Source organism: Gobio gobio, assembly GCF_949357685.1.
Source record: "Gobio gobio genome assembly, chromosome: 14".
NCBI classification, from domain to species: Eukaryota; Metazoa; Chordata; class Actinopteri; order Cypriniformes; family Gobionidae; genus Gobio; species Gobio gobio.
Window position 1 is genome coordinate 22480367 of NC_137107.1, and position 23049 is coordinate 22503415.

The 23049-nt window shown below is 38.0% G+C and overlaps 2 protein-coding genes across 6 annotated transcripts in view; one reads left to right on the plus strand and one right to left on the minus strand.

Moving 5' to 3' along the window:
• LOC307137721 (zona pellucida sperm-binding protein 4-like) overlaps positions 1 to 1509 on the minus strand; it is a 28548-nt gene extending 27039 nt beyond the window's left edge. Inside the window, exons 1-2 of one of the 2 annotated variants that reach the window (XR_013817945.1) lie at positions 1431 to 1507; positions 969 to 1029 (exon numbers count right to left, since the gene is read on the minus strand). Coding sequence is in view for 1 of the 2 variants with exons in the window: in XM_079835580.1 (XP_079691706.1) it covers positions 969 to 1002 (34 nt within the window). In the remaining variant the exon portion in view is untranslated. Of the gene's footprint in view, positions 1 to 968; positions 1030 to 1430 lie in introns of both variants that reach the window. The other variant, XM_079835580.1, reaches the window with a different exon arrangement.
• Positions 1510 to 3018: 1509 nt separating this feature from the next.
• kiaa1191 (KIAA1191 ortholog) lies at positions 3019 to 12138 on the plus strand. Of its 4 annotated transcripts, none has more exons than XM_079835708.1 (9): positions 3019 to 3174; positions 3617 to 3774; positions 4640 to 4748; positions 4926 to 5119; positions 6991 to 7102; positions 8014 to 8138; positions 8241 to 8344; positions 8430 to 8611; positions 11052 to 12128. In XM_079835708.1, the coding sequence occupies exons 3-9, from the start codon at positions 4721 to 4723 to the stop codon at positions 11258 to 11260; spliced, it is 954 nt and encodes a 317-aa protein (XP_079691834.1). In that variant the 5' UTR covers positions 3019 to 3174; positions 3617 to 3774; positions 4640 to 4720; the 3' UTR covers positions 11261 to 12128. The 4 variants fall into 4 exon arrangements, with proteins under 4 accessions (XP_079691834.1, XP_079691835.1, XP_079691836.1 ...); XM_079835709.1 differs by having other exon boundaries at positions 3020 to 3174; positions 3654 to 3774; XM_079835710.1 differs by having other exon boundaries at positions 3022 to 3174; positions 8430 to 8590; positions 11052 to 12138.
• The last annotated feature ends 10911 nt before the right edge of the window (positions 12139 to 23049 follow it).

Sequence of the window (23049 nt, forward strand, 5' to 3'; positions counted from 1 at the left end):
AATAACAGTACATTTTAAAAGCTGATTTAAAAACTATACAGAGAAGGAAAAGACCTAACGTGTAACGGGAGACAGTTCCACAAACTGTCTAAATACAAATCTCGATTATTATGAGCCCATCCCGGCCTAGCCCAAACAAAGCCTTATACAAACAACAGAATCTTAGAATCAATACAAAACTTCACTGGCAACCAGTCGGTAGGCAATAACTTTTTTTGTCCCTGTGGACTCGAGCAGCAGCATTTTGCACCAGCTGTAACCGGCTAAGAGATGATAGACCCACAATAAGTGTGTTGCAGTAGTCAAGCCTGAATAGCGCCTCACAGTGTTCACTCTATTATTACAAAACAACATGTGCACATCACACATGACAGAGGAATCACTATTTCCAAGACCTTCCTGGATAAGAAAGTGATAGATAGCCCTAAGATGGAAAAAGCTCCCCCTATGCCCTACACTGATTTGCTTTTTAAAACAATAAGGAGGTCTGGAATCAGACTCAAATGCATTGGACTGAGCATTAGATGAGAGCCTAGAATCAGCATTTCGGTTTTGGATTTATTACGCTGTGAAAAGTTACAAGCCATCCAGGTTTTAATTTCCACATTACTATTTGAGTTTATAGGTGGACATCCCTGTGCCCCCCTCCGGACCGAGGGAGACGGATTTGATAATAGCGTGCAATTTTCTCCCGCCTGCTGATTCTGCTACTGATGGCTTTTAGAGGGAAAAGCTGCCCAACACGGCTGGTCTAGGATCTGTAATCCTCTATAAGAATTCGTAATAATAGCATATTATTAGCGAAAAAGAGTTGTCAAAAGATCCGGTGTGTACCTGTGTTTGCACTCGTCAAATGATTCAATTTTCAACATGTTTTAGCTGCGGTGAGTAATGTAGCAATCAGACATGTTTGTTGATTTCTAGAATGCAATAGCCAATCAGAGGTGTTGAAGTTAGAATCCACTCACCTCTCGAGTTTTTGTCCAGTGCAGAACTCTGCATGCGTGCGAATCCTCTCAGTCAGCTTCCCTGATTAATATAACGTAACTTTATGAGATAGCGTTCAATGAATGAGTGACAGTTTTCAGTGATTATAAAGGGAGCGCTCTTTGTGCGCTGTCTAGGCAATATAAAAAAAATAATTAATAGGTATAATCAGAATTTGAATAAAACTTTTGTTTTCCATTCTTGACAAGTGTCCACACACTTCAACACATAGGCCAATCTGAATATGCGGGATTCACTCGAAATTGTGATGACTGACAGTGATAAATATTTATGTATAGAAATCAGGCTCATATAAATGTCAGGAAAACAAGATTCCTGGCTGCATGTCAATATCTATGGATCACTGGATCTTTGCCAAGTTAAAGGCACACTATATCCAGCCTAACCTTTAGTTTAAACTGATAACCATTTGTTTTACTCACATTTTTTCCAGCAGCTCCTCTGCCACTCAGTGCCGGCTGAGGAGGCATGTTCCGGAGGGAAAGGGACACGCCAATGCATACAAGTTTAGGTCTCTGCAGGATTAGTAATAGGAGTTACTAGATCAGTGGGCGAGGCCATGAACAGAGGGGCGTTTTCCACTGTGTTACCTGATTTGCCCACGTCACAGTGTGCGTAGGGTTTAGGGGTCAGGTCGGGTCGGGTGAAGAGGATCATTTTCATTGCATGGTTTGCACCCATCAGTTTGAAAACATCCACAAATTTAGAAACGCCCACATTTGTTCCACAGATTTGTTCCGATACACTCTATATTAGTGGTTTTCAAACTTTATGATGCCAAGGACCCCAAAATATGATGAAACTTTTATGTGGGACCCCCTTCCTAAAATCCATCTAAATATGTTTATGTATGAAAAAACATTTAAACTGTTAGATAAATAAGTGTGACATTATAAATATAACATATTGTTTCCAGACTTAAATTGGCTATACTTAATGTTGGATGTATAAACCAGAACATTTTCAATTAAAAATGATTTGTGTAAGCAACTTTCACAATAAATGTATGTAAGCAGCGTCCGACCGTACTGCTTTAAGAATACTGCCTTACAACCACAGTGAGCAAAACAAAGGGGAGTATGGTGAGAGCAACTCACTTGAAAGATACAAAGCAAACATATACAATTCTGGAAAATATGCTTATGGCAAGAAAAGAGAGAAACATTTAGAAATGAAACAGTTTGAATGTTCAGTAGACGTCATCCATTTTTGCATTGTCTTTTTATTCTCTGAAATTTTCTGGGGACCCCTTAGAACCTTTTAGAGGACCCCTGGGGGTCCCTGGACCCCAGTTTGAAAACCCATGATCTATAGAACCACCCCAGCCCCCTTGTGTTAATCACTGTGTCACAACCCCCTACAAACACAAACATACTACACAACACCTTCCATTCAAGGGGCTATATAGGGTCCTGGGGGTCCTTATGTGAGTAGGCCTACATGAGGCCCTGTAATTCCAGAGGGGCCAATGGACACAAAAGCTTCTAATCACTAAAGAATCACACGCAGTCTGTCTAGTTTGATGCCATTAATGAATTTTGATGTTGGTGTGTGTGTATGCCCATACAGTAACACTCTTCATTTGTATTAAATAAGATGTGTTACATGAGAAAAAAAGTAATGTAATGCTGAAAAAGAACAGTACCATTTGCTGGTTGCATAAACCGTTAAGACTAGTCTTAGAAGTTAGACATAATTTTTTTTCTTTAAGACTGTTCATAACTTTTTTTTAAATCAGTTAACATAAAAACATAGACTGGCCTAATTTGATACGAAAAGTATACTGAATGCCCCTTGACTAACTGCTAGTGGGTCATACTAGACCTTAAGACACTGTCTTAACATAATGGCATAGTTTATGCAACTGGCCCCAGGTTTGCTACGATGAAGGTGAGTACCGGTAAATGATAACTAATTTTTATGTTTGGGTGGAATGTGTGTATTTTACTCCCCTGTGCGGCTAGTTGAAGAACTGCAGCAGTAAGTATCGCGAGATTGGGGGACCGCAGCCCCAGTTTTTTGGTTTGTTGTTAGAGACCGAACGGAAGGGGAAGTTATGGCAGATACAAAAGCCAACTCTGGTCAAACATATGTGATGTGTAATTTAACCATTCGGTTGAAAGTGTCCTCAGTACCTCGGCTGGACTGTTAGCTGCTGTAGAGGAGGTAAAAACAACTGATTTCAGCGCTCTTTATCTCGCCAGCGCATCCCTCAAACCGGTTCCAGGTCGCCAAAACTGGATTGAACAGCTAGCCCGCTCATTTACATACAATCCAAAACATATTGTCGTGTTTGTTCAAATGTGAGGTATTATTCAGTATTTCGGTTATTGTTCCTTTTCTACTTTCAAACTTAACCGAGATAATGTTTTGATAACAAAAGCGTGTTGTGTTTATGCGGGTACGTTGGCTTTTTGACGTAGCGGACATCCGTACTGGAAAGGGAACATCATTACATAACATCATCCGGACAGACAGCTGGCGAAATCCCATTCCCAGCATGCACTGATTCTCACGACACTGTTGCGTTGTCACTTAAATAACGGCGTTTAGTGTTATTATAGACAGTGTTCAGATGCTTTTCTAATTGCACGTGGTATCTTCTCAGGCAAAAGGTTAATCTAGGTGAGCTTTTGGGTCTCCAGCTGTTTCTGTCTTACACTGGCTGTGCTCGTCCTGGCGTCCCACAATGCTGACTAAGCAAACTTCAGCTTGTCAGCAAGATCAACCTGTGCTTTAGCAGTAGTGATTCAAACGCCTTCACAGGTAAGAGATGCTCACATTTTATTTAATAAAATAACAAACATGCTTTTGATATCTAAACATGTATGCTTAGGTGTAACTTTACACTCAGCTAGGAAAGAATCCCATGTTTATAATGCTAATTTCAAGGCATAATGTCTCGCATATGCATAATCTACATTTAGCAGACGGCTTTATGCAAATGCAAGTATCTTTGTCATTGAAAAAGGCATGATAAAGAAGATGCAAATAGGGTCTTTAATAAGGTATTATTATCTTGGGCTTGTTAAGAGTTAAACAGTGGACACCACATCACATGGGATTTTTTTGGAAATTGTGTGTCATTCGATATCAATATTTATCACAATATTCGGTTCATGCCATTAATGTGCAAGGTAATGCTTTCCACTTGTTTGTCAGACGTCAAGCATGGATGTAATCATTACTTGTTTGTTTGTATAAAATGAATTCATAAAACTTCAACAATTGAAAAAGTCTTTTAAAATACCATAATTCATATACCACAAAACATTGCTTTTTTATTTTTGTCAAATAAGGTTCTGCACAATAGAATTTGTATACGTACTATATAACTTAAAACATGGAAGCTAAATGTCAAGGTTGTATGGCGTTTCGTATACAATAATTATGATAATAAGTTGTATAATATCATGGATTTTGGAATTTCAGCCACTCATTCATTGGTATTGATGTTGTTTGTTCACTTGCATAATGATGCAGAGGGTCAATTGTACACTGTACCAGAGGATTGCAGACGTGGGCTCTCTTTAATGATTAATCTGAATCTGTTGGATGGTTCTTTGGCCTTAAAATCAAATATTGCTTGGCTAATATGTAACTTGTTTCTCTCTCTTGATTTCATTTGTAGTTTTGATCCAGTCTCCTTTGATTGGACTTGTCCAAGCTGTCTTCACTTTTTGGTCTAACCGAAACACCTCATTCAGTAGCCATGGTGTCCAGACCTGGAGACCTTCCAGGTAAAGGAGCATTTTAGACCAATGTTACACATTGCAGTGCAAAATGTGAACTTTTTAAAGGCTTGTCAAGGGTATTAACAAACATTAACCTACATAGATTGTAGAAGGTTATATCACACCAATGCATTAAATAGTGGCTGTTTGTTTAGATGTGGTTGCTTTGCTCTTTTACCTCAGCCCTGGAAGCAGGTCCAGGTTCCTCAGAGGGATTCCTCGGAGGGATGTCCATCCCCGTTGGGATGACCCGTCGAGCTCTCAGCTATGATGATAATCTTGAGCGTCCTATTTCTCCACCTCCAACTGACATTAATATTACCAACCTGTGGAGGCGACCTGTTATACCGGAAAGGAAATTTGCACGACTTGCTGAGGTTCGTGTGCATTGCTTCCTCTTTGACTGATTTGCCCGCAGGAACATGCAAATTAAATGTCACAGTAAAACATTTGGTTGTACACTGTGTTCATATCTCAATTTTAACTTGCCCTGCCTTGACTGAGAAACTGTCAAGTAAATTTCAAAACATAGTCACTGCTGTATGTTTTTGATATTGGTCAGTGCTTCTCACACTCTGTTTTTGCTTTAATTATATGTTCATTTTTACAATTTATTTTTGTTTTCATTGTAAGGCTAATATAAGAAATGCAGTACATATATTTCATCACGTCATAATCTTTAATTTCAGTAAAAGACCAAACTTTTAGCCATATTGTTTAGCATTTAATTTTTTTTTTTAAACATTTAATGGAAATTTGTCACTAACATAAATTCACAATTTGCAGAAAACTGTCCAGTCAAGCGTGCAGCTTAAAGGAACACTCCACTTTTTTTGAAAATAGGCTAATTTTCCAACTCTTCTAGAGTCAAACAGTTGAGTTTTACCGTTTTCAAATCCATTTAGCCGATTTCCGGGTCTGACGGTTGCACTTTTAGCACAGCTTAGCATAGATCATCGAATCTGATTGGACCGGTAGCATCTCGCTCCAAAGAAATGACCAAAGAGTTGATATTTTTCCTATTTAAAACTTGACTCTTCTGTAGTTACATCGTGTACTAAGACTGACAGTAAATGAAAAGTTTCGATTTTCTAGGCCGATATGATTAGGAACTATACTCTCCTTTCTGTGTAATATTCAAGGAACTTTGCTGCCGTACCATGGGTGCAGCGGCGTAATGATATCCCGCAGTGCCTGAAAATAGGCTAACTTCCATAAACATAACTAACGTGCCAACCTGCTTGCACAGAGAGCGTGCTGGGGACTACTTTCACTATTTTCATTTGTCTTGAGACACAATGTAACTACAAAAGTTCAAAGTCAAGTTTTAAATAGGAAAAATCTCTAAACTCTTTGGTAATTTTTTGTTTGTTTTTTGAGCGAGATGCTAACGGTCTAATCAGATTCAATGATCTATGCTAAGCTATGCTAAAAGTGCAACCGCCATTCGAAAACAGTACAACTCAACTGTTTATTTTCAAATAGTGTTCCTTTAAAGAGAGCAAGAATCATATCCCACACTTCTGTTGTAAAAATGCATAAAGATGTTAAAATAGTTATCAGACATTAGAATTAAAATATGGAGCAATAACCAAACACCATACACACATATTATACAGTCGTGTGAAAAAGAAAGTACGCCCTTTTGAATTTTATGGTTTTATGTATGAGGACATAATAAAATTAATCTGGTCCTTGGCAGACCTTAAAATCAGGTCAATACAACAACATATTACTCCGTGTCATGGTTTATTGAACAAAAACTAGGCCAAAATGGAGAAGCCGCGTGTGACAAACTAAGTACACCCATACTGCTTCCATAGGAATTAAGAGCGAAAGAAGCAGTCAGGCACTGCTAATACATTTTTATGAGGCAGCGGCAAAAATGTATAGGCTGGTATGAACGGTTTAGGTGCGAATCCGAATCTCATATACTTTGCTTATGCATGTTTTGCTCACGGAGCGCATTCACAGAAAGCCGCCTGAGGAACAGTTATTCTTTCGCAGCTTAATGCGCTAATGTCACTGTTTAATATCAAGCATGTCCCGCAGTTTATACTTTTTTTCATAATCGTTGAAAGCCGAAATCGAAAGTCAATTACATACGTAGAGTTCAAAACGGTGTACTTTCTTTTTCACATGACTGTATATGACTGTATATCACATGTACTCCATACCACAGTTTAAGACTAATACCACAGTTAGGCCAATGCTAACAATTCTTCTGGTATTTCCTGTATATGTTTAGGAGGATGAGTCAGAAGGAGGGGTAAAACAAAGTGCTACATTTGAATCCACTAAACCTTCAGTCCCTGTGGTGAAAGCCAAAGCTTCGTCTGTCATGAACTCCCTCATCATCAGTAAGAATGTTATGATGACTTCCTCATGCATCATATTTCACAGTGTTAACTCCTGTTTAGTGGAAAAAATAGTGTTATTAATTAGGGGTGTGACGAGATCTCGTGCTGATCACATGACGAGTAGACATTGAGCGTGTGTTATATGTGTGTTGCGTGTTAGTGAAGCGCTTGCATTGAGTGTGTGTATGAGTGTGTGGTTCATGTTAAGGGACTGGACCGTGGCGAAGGATTCGTTGCGCAGCAGAAGCATCAGACTTATATTTTAAAATGTGCATTCAGCACCCCCGCTCCCTATTCACAGAGTATGCATGATCGCGAAAGTAAAAAATAAATGGGAGCGCGCGATTTCAATACATTACCACTGTTTGAAAGCAGCTCCCTGAGCCACGTGAATATCTCCCAATATAAAAGCTTGTTGTAACCATCTCTTAGCTCTGTATCATGCTTGAAGAAAAATTTGGTCTCTGCACTTTGAATATTGAGTACTTTGATTATAGTTATTGTTTGCACTTAATATCACTTAATAATTTGTGGGAAGGAGAGGAGTTCAGTTAAGAGGTAGAAGCTCATGTGCGGTTGAAGAGACAATCATACAGGAAAGAAGCCAGTCAGTTGAGTTTGTGGCAAAACCTTTACAGTTAAACCCTTACAGTAGTACTGCATATAATAATTCATACTCAGAATGAAGGTAGAACTGAAATTACATTCATTAGAAGATGTGTTAACATTTCAAATGCACCTGCAAACAATTTTTATAGTCATGCATTTCATCATTGAGGATTTCTTAAAAATACTATGTAAAAAATCTTGTCTCGTTCTCGTGAACCCAATCTCGTGTCTCATCTCGTCACGTGAGATAAGTGTCTGGTCACACCCCTATTATTAATTGGACCTGTTGTGTTTCGTTACAGAGCAGACCCAGGAGAGCATGCACAAGTTCGAGAAGCAGGCAGGACTGACTGATACAGGCTACACTCCACACAAAGGCCTGAATGCAGAGGAGACCCGATACCATCGTCTGGCAGAGTCAATGCATGTAGGCAGAGATATTCCTTACATCAGCTTAGGATAGATTTTGGTCCGACATCTCCAAAACAGTTTTTTTTTAAGCATAAATTGTGTGTATTGGATGTTGTAGAAGCTTCAAATGCAAAGCGCAGATCCCAAAGAAGAGAAACTGCCATCATCTAATCAGTCAACGCCTTCCGGGACCCCTCAATCCTCACCCAAGCAGAAACGCAGGTACAGAACGAGTCAGCTGCTTCACACCCTTTGTTTTGCATGAATCAATTTGTGGGTGTTAATATTGAGTGTGTGTGTTTGGCAGGGGCTGGTTCAGCAGTCAGGGCTCCACTGCGTCTCTCACAGGCTCTGAGATGAGCACCAGCTCTAGCTCCAGTATAGATCTGGCTTCAAGTGACGGCCCTGTAGAGCGCTGGGGTGTTTTTGGACCTCGGCCTCAAGTCAGCAAGTCCACCACTGACCCAGGTACAGATCCAGCCATAACAGGTAAACCCCAGAGTGCATTTTACATGGCAGGGCTCGACATTAACGCTTGTCCGGGACAAGTGGATTTTTTGGAGGGGCAAGTGAAAGAGTAAGCCTGTAAGTAGCCTGATAAAACGTCATTAACAAAAAATAACTAGGGAATCACCAAAATGCAAGAATGATTCTGCATTCGTTAGTGTAAGTGGCGATCGATAGTGGATAATAATATATAATGTATAATGAACTGACGGTAACGTTGCGCTGTTGACGCTTGCGCAGCCTCTCAAGGAGAAATCGAAACAAATGTGCACCGCTCACACAGAGAAACTCAGTTAACACTGCCGTAAAAATGTAGAAATGTTGAGTTTATTTATATTTATAACATATGATACAGTTGCAACGTCACATTACCAAGAGTGCTGTTTTCTTGAATATCATCACGACTGAAAATGACACTGATTTCATAGGACAGTTCCATAAACAATTATTAAAATTAAGTCACTTACATTTTAGATGCAATATTGAATGTTTTTGTTCCATTTCAGCAGGGAAAATAGTTCCAAACAAAGATCACAGCAGAACGCGTGTCACCGCAACAGCGTGTCAGTGAATGATTCAGCGTTTTGAATGAATCGGTTGAATCAAAGATTCAATGACCTATTCGTAATTCGAATCAGCCGTTTGAACGAATCGACTCAATGACTCGCTCATTCAGACGGTCACCTGCCGCCACCTACTGGCATTGTAGTTTCATGTTTAAACATTCTTTCCAACTTTTCTTTTTGTATATCCCAAAAATATTTAAAACAAACTCGTAACATTATTTAATGCAGTTGTAATTTTTCAGTGTAAATTATTTAATTTGATTGGTAACAGCCAGTGTCGTCTTCTAATATAATTTATTGATCAAATTTAACAATATAAAAGGAAAGCTGAAGCACAGCCTATATTTAATTAGATTAGGGGGAAAATGCACTTTATAATATGCAGATTTAAATATGTCAAAGCTGAACACTGGTAAGAATATTGCTTCAGAATACATTTTATTTACACACAAAAAAATAGAATTTTTTTCCGGACAAACACATTTTTTACTCGGACAAGTGAATGACAGATTTACTTGTCCGAAAGGACAAGCACGTGAACAAGCTTAATGTCGAGCCCTGCATGGAGAGAATCCTTTCTGCATACTCTCTTTAAATATTAAAATTATCCTAATGACCCCCACTTCCGCTCAAATAATCCATTCTAACAGCATGAGTTGATCAGATATGCCCATGTTATCATTCTTACATCACAAGGGATATAATAACAGTAGATTTTGGAGATTTTCAGCACATAACTCCCAACCTTGTTAGTTTATCAACAATCTACTCATAGTTTAAAGCATTTACAGTCAAATCTTAATTTTATTTGTTTCTTTTTATGGCAAATTTGACGAACATCAGCAGACAGGTTCTTGCTAAGAATGATAATAAATCTGTTATTCACGTTGCCTTCCAGTTTACTCCTTTGAGTTTTCACTCTCCTCAAAGACTGATTGAAAACAATCAAAAATCAAATAGATTTAAACTCATTAAAAAAACTGATTTAATGAGCCACCTTTGAAACCATTGTAATATTGTTGATATACAGACATAATCTCAAATTAAATAAGTATTAATTTGCCAGGTTGTTTGTCAGCTGAAAATAGCCGACAGTTAAGTTTATGAACTTTAAATACTTGTGTATGTTGATTACTATTAATTATGTAACTATTTATTGAACATTGAGGCTTCGTTTTCCTTTTTTTTTTAATTGTTAAGAGGAACCAGCCATCTATTCAGTTGAGATGTGAAGTTTAACACTACTTTTCTTTTATTAAGCAAGGATGCGCTAAATTAATTAAAACTGATGGTGAAGACATTTATGGTGTTACAAAAGATTGATGATGATGAGAGAAATTTATTGAGCAGCAAATGAGCATATCTGAATGATTTCTGAAGGATCATGAGTATTGATGCTGAAAATTCAGCTTTGCCAACACAGGAAAAAATTACATTTTCTAATATATTTAAATAGAAAGTTATTTTAAATTGTAATATTATTTGACAGTATAAGTGTTTTTTTTAACTGCATTTCTATTTAAATTAGAATCAGAGACTTATTTCAAAAACAGAAAACACAATTTTGAACAGTAGTGTATATCACATAATTCCTGTGCTATTTAGACCAGCTAGCTTCTTATGTTTATCCAAGTCCTTTCATCTATATGTACTAACCACTGCAGAGACCAACTCTGTTCTACACATTAACACTGCTCGACCAATCAAATCCAAGGACCAGAACTAATCGCTGTAACAGTGTAAATCTCTGCAGGCAGCTCTTTACGCACGCAGTGCTTCAAATGTTGGAAGTTCATCGGACTTCACCCTCTAATCCTTGTCAACACACCCAACGTCATTCCTGTGTGTGTTCACAGGGGGCTTTGCCCTGCAGTCCTATAAGGGAGCTCAGAAACCCACCCCTATGGAAGTGATGAAGGCTCAGGGCACCCGCTTGGCAGAGGACCCCAACTTCAAAGCTCCCCCCAAGATGGAGATCCCCACCATGGAGGGGAAGAGACAGGTGACCCGACCTCACAAACTCAAACACCGGGACATGAACGTCCTTACACCCTCTGGATTCTGAGAGAACTCCCTACATTCACCTCAGCTGTACACATAGTGAACCTGTAGCTGGTCTACCCTCTCTCTTTTTCCCTTGTGCTGTCGGGTCACTGCAGTAGTAATTGCTTTTCCCCTTCACAGGCACATCATTTAGCTAGTCTCTAAAGTAAATGTTCGTCCTCATGTTGTGCGAGTGTGTATGAGCCCTTTTGTTGGTGCCATTGTCTTTTGTTAGCCTTCTCTTTTCTTTGCCTTTTAATTTATCCTCTAAAGTGTTACTTTAAGTTAGTATGTGTGAGGGTGTGCGTGCCTTGATGTTTTTGGATGTACTGTGGTGTAATTATTCATGGCTTACTTTAACGCTGACTATGATGAACAAAAACAGTGTTTCTTTTATGTGTTGGATTTTTCAGTCCGTCACATAGCAAGAGGTTAGAGAAAAATCTTTTGTCTGCCTAGAGCAATTGTTATATATTCAGTATTGATGTTGTGATTTTCCTGTGTAACATCATCAATGCACAATGGGTTCAGTGATAACTTAATTCTTTAAGTCTTTGCTGTTGTGTATTATGACGTTTAAAGCATTGTGATACGGTTGTGTCAAGGACGGTATGACAGATGTTGAGGGCACTAAATTGACTGAAGACTACAATATCTTAAGTAAAATTAAGTAAAATTTTACTTAATGTAACAGCTCTGGACAGAGAATTTCTTATATTTTTGTTACAAGTTACAAAATTGTTTCATTTTACTATACATGTTAATACATGAATAAATAAATGGACATAAACGCCATTTTGCTCTTGAATTTCTTTCCTGCAATTCCCTGTTTACCTTTTTTTGGTAATGATATAAGATAATGAGTTCAAATAAATCTTTTACAGGCACATACACTGCCGTTGAAAAGTTTCAGAAATTAATAAATTTATTCAGCAAGTATGCATTAAATTGATCAAAAGTGACAGTAATGACATTTTATAATGTTACAAAAGATTCATTAATTTCATTATTGATCAAATAATCCTGAAAAAATGTTTTGCACAACTGTTTTCAACATTGATAATAATCATAAATGTTTCTTCAGTAGCAAATCATCATATTCACATGATTTCTGAAGGCTCATGTGACACTGAAGACTGGAGTTATGATGCTGAAAATTCAGCTTTGAATCACAAAAATTAATTACATTTTAAAATGTTTTAAAATAGAAAAGTTATTTTACATTTTAATATTTTAGTTTCTTTTTTTTAAATAATATAAATGCTGCCTTGGTGAGCATAAGAGACTTATTCTAAAAACATAAATCTTACTGATTAAAACTTTTGAACAGCAGTTTATTTATTACACATGAGCTTTTTTTGTAGACACATTTTCTTTTGTAATCTTTTCAAAAGTTTAATTTAACATTTTAATTATTTCTTGGTTCGAAATGATGCAAAATTGTCTTTTAAAAACAGTACAAAATCTGTGCGTGTTCATGTTTTTCTATCCCTGTGGAGACTAACCTGAATGCACACTGACTCATGGGGACTTGTCACCGTGGGGACCTAAATTGAGGTCCCCATGAGGAAATAAGCTTATAAATCATACAGAATGTTTTTGTTGTTGTTGTTGTTTTAATGTAAAAATGTAGGTTTTCTCTGATGGGTAAGTTTAGGTGTAGGGTTAGTGTAAGGGGATTGAATATACAGTTTGCACAGTATAAAAACCATTACGTCTATTAAAAGTCCCCACAAAGATAGTAAACCAGACGCGTGTGTGTTTGTGTACAGGTTTGGCTACACTTGTGAGGGCCAAATGTCCTCACTTGTATAGTGAAATATTATGGCAACCGACTAGTGAGTCCTCGCTGGTTAAAATGATGTTTTTCATTTAAATCTAGTGTTTTGCATGTTTCTGTGATGGTTAGGTTTAGTGGTAGGGTTTGGGCTAGGTAAGAGAAAATATATAATTAAACTGATATAAAATCAGTGGAAGTCTATGCAATGTCCTCACTAATATAGTGAAACAAACGTATGTGTGTGTTATTGGGGAGACCCCAGAGCAATTTTTCTTCTACTAGTCATGTGAACTAGTCCCTCCCTCTTGTAATATTTCGATCCGCCACTAGGTGGCAGTGGCCTCCCAAAAGTGTGGCATTTTATAGAAATAATCTTTCAGTTGGTAAACTGAAATACACAAGATTATCTTTTTAAGTAGATGTCATCTTCCAACCTAAATGATCAGTATTCTTTAATGCCAGTATCCTTTACACAATATCACACTACACTACTAACATCCAACATTTGCTTTATCCTTCAGTGTTTTCCCTGTTTTTCTCTGCTGCTTCATTGGCAGTCTCCTCACATCTGATGCTGCCATGGTAAACAGGCTTTCCTGGAAGTCCAGCCCCCACCAGCCTCCACCCAATAGCCCTCTTTCTCTCTCTCTCACACACACACACACACACACACACACACACACACACACACACACACACACACACATACTCACCTCCTCCCAGAGCCCTTTTTTAATCCCTCTGTGACGTTGTGCTTTTACACGCTGACACATCGTAGGTCATTTCCTACGTTTGGCATTCCCACTGGGATGTCTGGATTTAATATGTAGCCTGGCGGTCCACCCAGCTCAGAGTGTGAGGGCCGCTGTTGCATGTGAGTCACTGTGATAGAGCGATGAGATCACAGTCTGACCGCAAGATGTGGACATGGCTTCAGTTCAGCTCACGGAAAACGCTCTGTTGTGTCGCATTCGTATAAAGTTTGATTGCGTCTTTGTTGTTACTCATAAAACAGCCACAGTCTGCCATGCTGTGATTCAAGAACAATCATGCTTATGATTTCATACTCTTACAATGAGATCAGAAAGGCTTTTTGAATTGGGTTCAGTGAGAGTTTGTGAAAAAGTTACATACATTTTTAATACAAAGTTATTAAACCTAGAAAGCAGAAATTACAATGAACATCTTAATATTATTAATAAAATGAACCTATAATAATAGTGATCCCACGATGACCGCAATTCATGCAAATTTAGTCTGTTTTGTTTGTGTTAATCCCACTGGTAACATTTGTGGCCAAGCTTTACTTTTGAAATATACCTCATTTGTATATCTGTTAGAAGAAGTCAGTGTCCAAACTACAATAAGGTAGCATGTAAAACATGTCATAATAATACAGATCTCTCTCTCTCCCAATAACATTATGATCACCGAAAGGTGAAGTGAATAACACTTATATCTTCATCACGGCACCTGTTAGTGGGTGGGATATATTAGGCAGCAAGTGAACATTTTGATGTGTTAGAAGCAGGAAAAATGGGCAAGCGTAAGGTTTGAGCGAGTTTGACAAGGGCCAAATTGTAATGGCTAGACGACTGGGTCAGAGCATCTCCAAAACTGCAGCTTTTGTGGGGTGTTTCCGGTCTCCATCAACAATGATGAACCGGCGACAGGGTCATGGGCGGCCAAGGCAAAGGCTGGCTCGTGTGGTCCGATCAAACAGACGAGCTACTGTAGCTCAAATTGCTCAAGAAGTTAATGCTGATTCTGATAGAAAGGTGTCAGAATACACAGTGCATCATAGTTTGTTGCGTATGGGGCTGCATAGCCGCAGACCAGTCAGGGTGCCCATGCTGACCCCTGTCCAACTTCGAAAGCGCCAACAGTGGGCACATGAGCGTGTGCGTTGCTTACCTGGGGAAAAACATGGCACCAGGATGCACTATGGGAAGAAGCCAAGCCTTGGGTCCTGCCATCCATGTGGATGTTACTTTGACACGTACTACCTACACTCTTTCATGGAAATGGTATCTTGAGTGGTTTCTCATGGAAACTGATTTTTTATATATATACATATATACACAGAGAGAGCTTTCCTGGAAGTCCAGACCCCACCAGATATAGATATGGGATGGTAAACCATTGTTATGATCCCGGCCTGTTTTCCCCTGCCTTGTGTTGGACTCTTATTTTGAAGTGGTTTTCTATTCCTATTGTTTCTATGTTCACTCATGTGTTCAGTTCCTTGTTGTCTTGCCTTCCTTGTTTGTTACACAGTCACACTGATTGTTCCCAGGTGTGTCTTACTCTTGTTTGCCAATCACCCCTTGTGTATAAATGCCCCAGTGTTTCTCATGTTCCTTGTCTGGTGTTGTCCTTTTATGGATGTTGCGTGTGTTTGTGTGCGCACTTGTTGTCCGTTTTTTTTTTTTTTGGCCTTCCTTACCTATGTATGGATTTAAAAAATAAATGTTTTCTGCATCTGGATCCAACTCTCTCTCGTTCCTCTGAAACCACCGGTACAACCATCTACTTACAGGTGAAATTACAGAAAGTAATTGCAGATGTAATTACATGCAGGGTTTTCTTTAAAGGTCCCATGGCGTGGATTTTTAAAATTATTTGATAATGTTTCCTGAGGTGTACTTATATTGTTAGTATGATTTTTACATCATAAAATGTCATAATTTAGAAATAAAAGGCATTTTTCTATTCTGATATTAGCCCTCTGGCTTGAATGCTCTTTTTGAAGGGGCGTGTCTGCTGTGAGACTTCAGTGAAAACGCCCACTGTTGTGATTGGCTGACATCTTTGCATTTGAAATGAGTATTAGATCTTGTGGCGGAGGGGGCGTGGTTTAGCGAGGTCTACACGCACTGCCAGAGAGAGAGACAGACTGGGCACTAGTAGTGGGAAGTTCGGATCATTTTACTGACTCGGATCTTTGAGTCTCGTTCAGCAAAATGAACGAATCTTTTTTCGAGTCATTTCGAGTCATTTCGTTAATTTCAGCAAAATATAATTAAAATGACATGTTAAATAGCCCAACACATCTAGTAAATGTTGATTACATTTGTATAACTAAATAAAAATAAACTATAGGGTACTGCAACCAAAGCCAAATTATAAGAAACTGAAACGTTTAATTAATTGATTAGTTGGGTCAGGCTATTGCAGTCTAACTCTGTTAGTTCACCTCACCTCCTGATCCAAGACATTCTTTCTTTTGCAACTTCATATTAATCACGTTTGTTCTCCGCCTCTCGTGTCTCTCGTCTGTGTGTCTGACTTTGAACTGGGGCTGGGAGTGGGCCGGGCCATGTGACACCGGTCCGGGAACAGAATGATTAGTTCATCTTTCGAGTCTCGAGTCTCGAGTTCGGGTTTGAGTCTTTCGTTCTTCCTGTCAGTCCAGTCTATGCTGTCAGAAGCGGAAACAGAAAAGATTAGTTCTTTCGAGTCTTTCGGGTTTCGAGTCTTTCGTTCTTCCTGTCAGTCCCATAGAGTATATGCTGTCAGAAGCGGAAACAGAAAATATTAGTTATTTCGAGTCTTTCGGGTTTCGAGTCTTTCGTTCTTCCTGTCAGTCTCATAGAGTCTATGCTGTCAGAAGCGGAAACAGAAAAGATTAGTTCTTTCGAGTCTTTCGGGTTTGACGTTTGAGTCATTCGTTATTTTGCCACGTGACTTGTCACCGTATTGAACACTAGTTCACAACCTTTTTACTAACAAGCACGTAGTTATTTTTTTTATTTTATTTCTTTTATATATAATTCTCAGTTAATATCAGACATATACAAATATGGGAAATATATTGACTATTCAAGTCTAACATCACAAATTCAATTAGACTATTACTAATTTTGAATCAACTGTATTTAATTTTTCTCTATTGAGTTGTTATATATATATATATATATATATATATATATATATATATATATATATATATATATAAATAGGACAAAAAATAAACTCAATATAGAAAAATAAAATACAGCTGATTAAAAAATTAGTAATAGTCTAATTGACTTGAATTTGTGATGTTAGACTTGAATAGTCAATATATTTCCCATATTTGTATATGTCTGATATTAACTGAAAATTATAATCCACAGTAAATAAGTCTCATCAAAGTGGTTTCCCCTATCATATGGATAAAGCTTTGCATTAACCGACTCTTAAATATCACATTCAATGTTATAGAAAATAATCTATATGCATTTGAGAACAAATCGCATCTGGTAACTGTAAAAGTAAAAAAAAAAAAAAACTAGTAAAAAGGTGAATTAGTGTTCAATACGGTGACAAGTCACGTGACAAAAGAACGACTCAAACCTGAAAGATGAACTAATCTTTTCTGTTTCCGCTACTGACAGCATAGACTCTATGGGACTGACAGGAAGAACGAAAGACTCGAAACCCGAAAGACTCGTAAGAACTAATCTTTTCTGTTTCCGTTACTGACAGCATAGACTCTATGGGACTGACAGGAAGAACAAAAGACTCGAAACCCGAAAGACTCGAAAGAACTAATCTTTTCTGTTTCCGCTTCTGACAGCATAGACTCTATGGGACTGACAGGAAGAACGAAAGACTCGATGATTCAGAAATGATTCAGAACCCATATGTTGCGTAATGCGCATGCGCGGTCAACACAAAATGAACGAATCATTCTCTGAGACAACTCGGTAGTCCCGAGTCATATTAAAGATTCGTTCAAAATGAACGAATCGTTCATGAACGACACATCACTACTGGGCACTTGATGAGCATTGAGTACACAGACAGTCTGTTGATCGCGTGAATGCATCTCGTCATTGCAACGCTATTTCTCTCACAAAATGCTTTCACCACAACTAACAGCAAACACGACATCGATATGAATGCAGTAAGAGCCTCATTGAGCGTCATTCATTATAACGTCAGTTTGGGCAAGTGTGCAGATACACTCGCGATGTGTGATTGACAGATCCGAACATTATAAAGAGAGCTAATCAAGCATCTAATCACAATTTAAATAACAGATTTGTTTTGAGAAACAGTGTGAAGTTGATCGTTGATTCACTGGCTTGATTCACGGATGCATAAACGGTTTAGAAAGAAAGTCTGTGTGAACTCGAATATTTAGCTACATACCAGAAATCACTGATCACAGATCAGGCATTAATGAACACTGTTACTCACCGTTTGTGGCAGTGCTGTCGTGTGCATATCGCAAAAACCTGTGCTGACATTGTGAAACGGAATCCATTTTCTCCTAATTCTCTGGGCGGGCAAAGCAGAGGAAGGGGAGGTATAACCTTTCCCCGTATGACGACATACAGGGAAGATTCAAGATCGGCTTGTCTGAGCTCTCATTTTCTCAAAGGTAATGGGACCTTTAAATGCAAGTGCAGTGTACAAACATGTACACAATAAGTGCATTGTATTATTAATGATTAATTGGAATGTTAGTATCATTATTAGTGGATCATTATTGCAGTGATTATGTTTCAAGCTTGTTATATGCCTGGCAACGGCTCTTCTAACCCTAATTGATGGAGTGTAAACAAGATCTTGACCTGCACCTCTTGATGGTAATAAATGTTGTGATGTCCATCAAGAGGTGCGTCACTTTTTGGTCAAGATCTTGTATTGACAATGCAAGAGTCAAGCACCCTGTAAAGTCTCCTCAAGCACTTCCCAAATACTTTCAATGAATTTAAGGTCTGTGCCAATTCATTTGTGAAAATGATTCTTCATGCTCCTAACCATTCTTTCACTATTTGAGCCTGATGAATCTTGACATTGTCATCCTGGAATATGGCCATGATGTGTCTTCCTACATGGTTGCTTAAGAAATGAAAAGCTACACACTCCATCAATTAGGATTAGAAGAACTGTTGCCAAACATGTAACATGCTAGAAACATAATAATCGCTGTGATTAATGATCCAATCATTGACTCTTAAACATTTGCCTATTTAAATCCAAACAGCCTCCATACTAGTTATGTTTTTGTTTATAAGCTGTTCTTCTGCTAATAAATTCGTCCTTTTGCATAAGGAAGTTTCTTTCTATTAGGATTACATATTTCAAAATCTGCTGTTTGCATGAATTGACACTAGTGAGCACCTTTGATGGTCAATCTGATCGACTAATAATAATTTCCATTAATGAGCACTCAGTGTGTGCTATAATTAGAGGTGACTTGCGGCAGAAGAGCGAGATCATAATATGCATTAATGAGAGGAGCTTGTGAAGTGAAATCACTTGACATACATTCCAATGTCACATGCAGACGCTCTGAGCATTGAGCCTTTCAGTTTGATTGGCACTGAGCAAGAAAAGTCAAATCTAAACTGAGTGGTCCGGTACCACAGCTCTTGATTTAATCATTTTCACCCCAGAGGCCAAATGTAATAATGATGCCAATCCAAGTTGGTGAGCAGTGAACTATTAAATCCATGGTCCTGCATTCAGGAAATACCTAGAGTGGGGAAAACCTCTATAGAAGGACATTAAAATATTTCTATAAATGAACAATCAAAGAGGAAGTCTCTGGGCCATAATGCAGAATTTTGTGAATTATGATGCATTTGTCTAGGCGTTAAAGTGCAGAAAAAGTAGTGAAATGGATTACATTTGTTGTACATCTTATGGAGACTCATTTATGGAGTTTACACGAAAGTACTTTATAAATATAAACTGTCCTTTTCAGGGAAGTTAAATATTTATTCAACACGTTTAATAATTATTAATCGGACAAATGTCTCAGGGTCTGTTTCTCTTATATATATATTTTTGGAAAACCTTTGGGTTTTAGCTTTATTTAAATAGGTATTTAATATTAAAACGTGCCACCTAATATTTGGCATATGCTGAGATTAATTTACTCGCTTTTTTTGTTTTGGTTTATTTTAACCTCTCATCACGGTGGGCGGTCGCTCTCCTTCTGCGGTGGGCTCTCGCGAAGTCTCCGCAGTCGAGGGTGGTGGTGGGCTGGGTTCTGGGTCTGGCTGTGTCCTGGATCGGGGACAGATGCTCTCCAGACCAGTGGCGAAGTTCATATGTTTGGCAACAGCTCTTCTAACCCTAATTGATGGAGTGTAAACAAGATCTTGGAACAACCTGCTCTCTTGATGGAAATAAATGTTGTGATGTCCATCAAGAGGTGCATCACTTTTTGGTCAAGATCTTGTATTGACAATGCAAGAGTCAAGCACCCTGTAAAGTCTCCTCAAGCACATCCCAAATACTTTCAATGAATTTAAGGTGGGCCCACCCACTTTGAATTGTGGCCCACCAAAAACATAGTTGGTCATTTTCCTAAAAGATATATAAGATAATAATTATAATAACGTCTTATCACACTATAACTTTATTTGTTTGGTTAAAAGAATGATTAAATGCAATTTTCCCCTATCCCTATAGGTGTATTTCACACGCTTGTCAAAATTAAAGTTTTGATTTGTCTGTTTCTGGTAGTCCCACCAGTCCTAACCATAGTAGTTTTACAGTCTGTAAACAATATATGTAGTTTTACAGTCTATACCAGTGTTTCCCAACCTTTTTTCGGTCATGGCACCCTTTGAAAATGTTCTCCATTTTCGCATACGTTACGCTAGGGGTGTAACGGTACAGATTGCTCACGGTTCGGTTTGTATCACGGTTTTAGGTTCACGGTTTCGGTACGGTTCAGTATTTGCTCTATTCAGGGAAAAAAGGACTACTGTCAAATAAAAATAAAGAAAATAATAAGAACAAATCATTTAAATACAAGCAGCAGCACAAATAAATACTATTGAGCAAAGATACTAATAAAATAAACTATGCTTTTCAGTTTTTTCAGGTACGTTTAACATTAGTTTTCAGGTACAGAAATTGATCAAATGTAAAATAGCATTGCATATTTGAGTGTATAAATTAAAGATTAATCCTATTAAACTTACAAAAGCTATTCAATCAAGAGCAGTGAGTGATGTCCTTGTCTTTTGTTGTTTGACATTAAACAGACAGCAGTAAAGGCTACTGCCCCTTTAAGACCTAATGCTACTGCCCCTTTAAGACCTAAGGCACGGATATGCGTCGTCTTTCTCGACTGTATGAAGTTTACTTAAGGCATATACAGACTATGTCTGCTAGATACTATAGTCCTAACCATAGTAGTTTTACAGTCTATGGTTTTGAAAAATGTAACCAATGAAAGTATTAAAAAGAGCTTGTGACTAAACCTCATAACTCCATTGGCTCTTCAAACTGTCATTCAAAATTCATAACTGTTTTATGAAGGCCCACCCATCTGAACATTTCTGGCTTCGCCTTTGCTCCAGACACCTGAGGATGGCCTCCCTCTAGTCCAGTCCTGAGGTGTCTGGGAGATCTAGGGTGGTGCTACTTGCCGGCACCGATCCAGAACATCGATTTGAGGGTCTCATCGTCGTAAGGACAGGTGACGGCAAGATGGCAGAATTGTTCTGTGTAACAAAGAAAATCAACGCCCTTTTGGGCAATCGCTGCAAACTTTGTCGGTCGTTCTGTCACAAAATGAAGAAGATGAGAGTCCACAGGTTCAATACGGAATGTCTTTAATAATAAATTAAATCAAGAAAATTCAAAAGGTGTAATAGTGTGTGCGTAACAGCAAACACAAACATCGACCGACAAAACACAAGAGTGAAGGTGAACTTAAATACACATGGTAATGAACTAAACGAATATTATATTATAATAAAATTAATCACTACCATTACCACTCAAAAAAAAAAAATCTGGCAATCTTTCTAAACTTTGGTATTAGTGACGGCAGCAAGTCAAAGTCTATTTAGCTGGACTGGAAAGGCTGATCTCAACTGCTGTGCTGCTTTGCACGGCATCATTTACCTAAGATTTGAAGTGATGGAAAAATCTTATTCACCCACTGGGTTTCAGTGTGCCATGGAACATTAATGACCATAATCCATTCCTTTGGATTTTAAGTGTATTTAATGGTAGTGCTGCATAACAACATTCAAATGCCCAGTTTCACAGACAAGGCTTAAGCTAGCCCCAGACTAAAATGCATATTTGAGCTGTTTTAACTGAAAGAAACTTATAACAACAATGTATAACTTGACTTATAAACAACTTATAACTTGTTTTGTCTCAAGATTCACACCAATAATGTTTTTTTTTCTTTCTAAGGCACGTTTATTAAAGCTATAATTGTCCTAATTTAACTTCATCTAAACCCTGTCTGTGAAACCAGGCCATAATGTTCTTTATTATAGCAAAAGTTTAAAAAACACTTTGTTTCATTTCACATATGAATGTTCATAAACTACTGATCTGTTAAACATTATATAAAGTTTTTCATAAACTATTTCCCATTTAATGTATTATTTTGTTTTGTATCTTATCTTCTGAAGTGATGCCAGATTGATATATGGTACAAGATAATAAACAGTAAAATAAGATATGTGTGATAAGAATAAACTGATTTCAGTGTGGTTGGGTGCTAAAAAGGAAAAACAATTGCAACACAGCCGCCACTGGAACTCCACTTAGTCTCAGTTAGAGAACTATTTGAGGGTGTGACTGTTTGTCATCTGTACCACCCTTTTAGTGGTCACCAACTGCACACTCATGACACTGGGCATCTCTGACAGGATGTACACAATTAAAAGCATTTAATTCACACCACATATTAACGGCTTGTTTTTGTTTTTTATGTTCTGAATTGATAAATGATAGGATTCTGACGTAGCTTAAAACTACAACTATAGTGGACCGCATTTTCGTACGTGAGAGAGAAATATCCATTGTTACTGAAACACATCTGTTTGTAATTTACAACTTAGCAAGCTGGTTCATAACAGCCCACCCTCCTTCAGTTTATGAATCACTTTACATCATGTCGGATGATACAGCGTATACTATAAGTGGATATCAAAGCACAAATGGGGAGTTGGGCCATTAAATATTAATTCATGAATGTGAGGATCAGGGAGAGGTCTTATTTCAATCCCTCCAAAAACTCTTGCCACAAAGTCGGAAGCAAATAATTCCCT

Coding starts and splice junctions, on each gene's coding strand:
- kiaa1191 (XM_079835708.1), top strand. CDS start 4,721: ATGGTGTCCAGACCTGGAGACCTTCCAG. Junction 8,139..8,240: donor GTCTGGCAGAGTCAATGCAT/GTAGGCAGAGAT, acceptor TGGATGTTGTAG/AAGCTTCAAATGCAAAGCGC. Junction 8,345..8,429: donor TCACCCAAGCAGAAACGCAG/GTACAGAACGAG, acceptor TGTGTTTGGCAG/GGGCTGGTTCAGCAGTCAGG.